At 33.0% G+C, this 4,677-nt stretch overlaps 1 protein-coding gene across 1 annotated transcript; it reads right to left on the bottom strand.

Moving 5' to 3' along the window:
* Positions 1-645: 645 nt before the first annotated feature.
* On the bottom strand, positions 646-4,204 carry LOC106109399 (DNA polymerase delta catalytic subunit). The gene is made up of 2 exons (XM_013290882.1): positions 4,066-4,204; positions 646-3,994 (listed from the first exon to the last, which is right to left on the bottom strand). The coding sequence occupies exon 2, from the start codon at positions 3,937-3,939 to the stop codon at positions 691-693; it is 3,249 nt and encodes a 1,082-aa protein (XP_013146336.1). The 5' UTR covers positions 3,940-3,994; positions 4,066-4,204; the 3' UTR covers positions 646-690.
* Between the last annotated feature and the right edge of the window lie 473 nt (positions 4,205-4,677).

The raw sequence follows: 4,677 nt of genomic DNA, 5'->3' as shown, positions 1-4,677 counted from the left end.
TTTTTTGTGTACTATCTTGCAATAGTATGCACACATTATTTAAAGTAAAATGTCTTAGATAACAAATGTCAGTATTTATTCGGCTTTGCTTAATATTATAAAAGCTTGTAAATAGGTGGTAGGTGTAATCTTTGTTAAATGGAATATTTAAACACCTGTATTACACTTTAATACCATATATTCCTCTTTTATTATGGTACAGTACATTCATGTAGGTTTTAGTTTAACTTGTAAAGAAGTCTTTTGTTTTATTTTTGATGATTGTGTGATGTTTCAAGATAATAGTAGTATGATTGAACAGAGAAAACTTCATCAATGAACTTGAAAGTCAAAATATACAAATTTATGTGCACTGGTTGTTTGATATAGAAGATAAATGAAAGTTGTTAGATATGTCTAGAGGAATGTTTCAGAATCGAAGTTAATATCAGAATGTGCATGTGTTATTGTAATTAAAAAAAAAACTGTTATCAAGCAAATTTATTTTCATATCCTTGATCAGTTTTGTTACTGAAAATATCCATATCAGTACACTTTTGCTTATGAAATAGTATTAATTTTAAGAAATGTTGAGAAAAATGTGATATAATATTGGATTTAATTTGTTTTAAATTATAGAATGTATGATATAATAAAATAAAAAAACTGAGTAATATTTTTTATTTAAAACAATCATGCCTTTTTTCGATTTCACCAAACCGGTTCACCAAATCTCAAAACAGTCTTTTCCTGTACATCAAGTTCCATCCCTACTTTCTTTCTCATATAGAAAATTGTACAATCTCTATTTGTACATAACACTTCTTCATGCAAACTTCCCTGACATCTTTGACACTCTGTCCAAAGCTTGGAAAACTTATCTTGTAGCTGTCTCAATTTAAACATTTCTGTAATATACAGTTGGCCTTCTTTACTCAAACAGTGGTTGCATAATGCCTTTTTAGTATCATTTGGCATAACACTTTTGCATCCTATACATTTTTCTTTTTTCTTGGTAAAGGCAGCCAATGCACCAACCTTTGAAGTCACCATGGCCTTCGTCATAGTATGTTCTCCTTTTAACAAAAGTGATTCTGCTTTATCACCCAAAATAGGTTCGAAAATTCTCAGTAATGGTTTAGACAACTGATTTTCTAGATAGTAATTAAAATCAATAGGCACACTGTTTTCCAACACATAAATAGGATCTTCAGCTTTCATGTATGCAGGTGTATTCTTAGCAGCACAACACAAAACATAAGGGACTCTGTCACCAAGCTTGGGTGCTGTGCCTGGATCACGTTTTTTCATTTTAGCAGCCAACTCAACATGAGCTTGTTTGGCCGCATAATCATTTTTTGTTAGTTCTTTTGTTATAACAAGTTGAGATATATCAATTCGGTTACACAACAGATCTGATATGATTTGTTTAGCATAGTTAACTGCCCCTTCAGGATCTCTGTCTATCAATAACTTTTGAAGGCAAGTACTCATCATATTTGAAACAAGAGGGCTATTATCTCGTCTGACTGTCTCAATGCCTTTGCAATCCATTTTATCATATTTATCAGGTCGTGTGAAGTACAAACCCGCATAACGCTTTTTATTTATAAGAAGGTAAGGATAGTATACTTTTTCAAATTCCAGTTTAATAGGTTTAACAAATTTTGAAGTAACAAATTCTGCAGCTTCTCTGCCCAATTCCATGCTTTCTTCAAGTGTTTTGACACCAAACTTTACCATAACAGAATCAGTATCACCATAAATTACTACAGCATCTTCCTTATAACCATTTGATTTAGTATATTTCTTTTCAACTTCAGATTTTGTGAATTCTATCATAGTTCGGCCATAAGCAGTGACACTGCCTGATATTTCTAAACATGGTAACTTGCCCACTTGTGCCCCTGTGAACCCATACACAGAATTGGCACTTATTTTCAATGCTAGTTGTCTACCATCTAAAACTGACCTTTTGAAAGGGTCTTTTTCGTCTTTTAAATCAGCTTTAGCTTTTTTTCTCGCAGCTAACAGGGATTCTAGAATTTCAGGTAGCAAGCCTTTTCTGATATTAGATTTAACAAACATATTTTTTGTTGGTGTAATAGTTATATCGTCAGAATTTAAATCTTTTTGCATGTTTGGAGGGACTAGTGTTGTATAACATAAATTATGAGCCATCATTATGCTTGGGTATAGGGAAGCAAAATCTAAAGTGGATATAGGGTCTGCATAGTATCCTCTTTTAGGTTCAATTACGGTTGCTCCTTCAAACTGATCATCTGAACCTTGGCCATGGTATGCTGGTATTAAATATCCTGCCTCTTTAGCTTTCCGTAGAAGTTGGCTTACAACTTTGATTTGTTGGCCTCTTGTTTGCAGACATACTAAGGGAACTCCTGTAACTCTTGCCATTTCCATGGAATTTATTATACACATTAACTTATTCAACAGCTTCAAAGGTAAATATGCATCCTTCAGACAGTACATAGCTAGTCTTCGCCTTGTTTGCTCATTTTCGTTTTGTAAGTCTGAAATAATACTATGATGCACATCCTCTTTTTGCTCTTGGAGAAAATGATAACTCACAGCATTTAAAGTATAAGATCTTAGCTTATAATCCCTAACAAGTACAAGCAGTAGGTCAAAAGGAACTCTGCCTTCAAAGTTAATACTTTTATTTTCTCTGCGACCCATTTGCTTTGACTGTAAAACTGAATCTTTAATAACTGATCTAATGTTCCTTATACGACCCAAAAAGTCAAATTTGTCAACTTTTAAATGTTTTGCACGATTAATGAGGTATGGCCAATCAAAGTTACTAATGTTGTATCCTGTTATTATATCAGGATCTAGTTCTCTAAAAAAGTCAGCCCACCTGGCAAGCATTTCTGATTCAGATTGGAAACTTAGAACTTGTGAACCAACTATAGGAGCACAAGTATTTAATGTAAACACATTTCTAAGGTATGGCTCGGTCTCACCTTGCCTGACAACCATAGAAGCGATTTGGATTACAGGATCATGATTAGGTTCAGGGAAAATACCCTTTCTGCCAGCACATTCAATGTCAAAGCTTAATATTCTAAAAGGAGCTACCTTAGACCATTCACCTTCAGGTTGATGTGCAATAAAATTATTCCAAGCAACATCAACTTCAATTTGACATCTTGATTCTGGCTTTACTTTGCTATCTTTGGACCTTATCAACCATTTTCCAACAGGTAATTCTATCCAACTGCATCCCACTACATTAGTATCTACCATGAACCTGATATCAAAATCTATATTAGTTTCATAAAAAGATGGGTCCAATAATCCGAAGGATGGTGGTTGCTTGTCAATAAGACGCTTTGCTGCAGCTATCAACCTAGGCAAGGCTACAGATACTCTAGCAAATCTTATATCTACATCACCTTTATAATACATAATGGAACGAGCTTGCATCAAACGCACTTCCAATACTGTTTCCCGAATATTATCTTTATTAGAACGTAAATCTTCTAAGATAACTTTGTTAAGATTAATTTTCATATCATTACACATGGAGTCAGTGAAGTTTGAAGGGACTGTGACATAGAAATATGGAGTGAACCCATGGACATGACAGCACACAGAATTTCCTTCCATTGTGACACCATACATTCTCATTATTGGGACAGGACCTAGTTGCGATCCAGGCATACCAGCCAATGGTTGACCATTGTAATGATCAATTTCCAGTTGTTGAAATACTATGATATCTTTATTAGGGTCCAACTGAGGAATGTTTGGTCGAGACCATTTAATATTAGTAGACTGATTTTCCGGGCCTTCACCAATTAATTCAGGCGAATCAAATTCTACTTCCATTCCTGCAAGAGTATCCTCAAAACTACACGGTACTTCATTATCGTCATCGTCATCTTGTGATTTAAACTTTTTCGGGGGTGGGCCTTTAAATTGTTTGCCTTTGTTCATTTTTAAACTGTTACAGATATCTTCAATTGTTGTATTATAGTATTGGCGCCAAAAACTGAAAGTTAAAAAAAGAAACTTTAGCGGAAGTATGACTTATATCGCTAAGGTTCTATAAATGTACGTTACCTAATTTCACTAAATCAATTACAAAGTATACTATTTGATTAGAGTCACAAATATAATTCGGTGCACAATTTATTCTTAAAAGTTTAACTTTTAACGGTACCACCGGTATATTATCATCATCCATCCAACATATTTCACTTTTTTCTGACAATGTCAATGTGACATTTCATTTCTTTAGGTTTTTTAGTAATTACTTTTTATTCAAAAAGTTATTTTAACCGATATTCTTTTAAATGTACCTACTTTGTGCTCAACTTTTCGAAAATTGAATATATCCGGTTATGAAGAATTATGGATAAAATTTTGGTAGCCGAATTTTGTAGAAGGGCAATAAGATGGTAATTTGTGTTTGGCGGGAAAATACAAATTACCTGACTATCTAAACTAATTTGTATGTATATGGTACAAACTTTGGTTTCTTATAAATGATTCTAAACTAACTCGTTTCGTTACTTTTTTCTATAAATAGTAAGACGAAAAAGAATTGAAAAGATTATATATTGTTAACGACTTAAAATGTACTATAAAGTTGTATATCCACATTTTGGGTAAATGTGAGTAACAAGTAACAATAATGTAATATTAACGATTGTGTCTAGTAATTTTAAATTT

This window comes from Papilio polytes, unplaced genomic scaffold (assembly GCF_000836215.1).
Source record: "Papilio polytes unplaced genomic scaffold, Ppol_1.0 DF821289.1, whole genome shotgun sequence".
Lineage (NCBI taxonomy): Eukaryota > Metazoa > Arthropoda > Insecta > Lepidoptera > Papilionidae > Papilio > Papilio polytes.
This window is presented reverse-complemented; position numbering and strand designations above follow the sequence as displayed.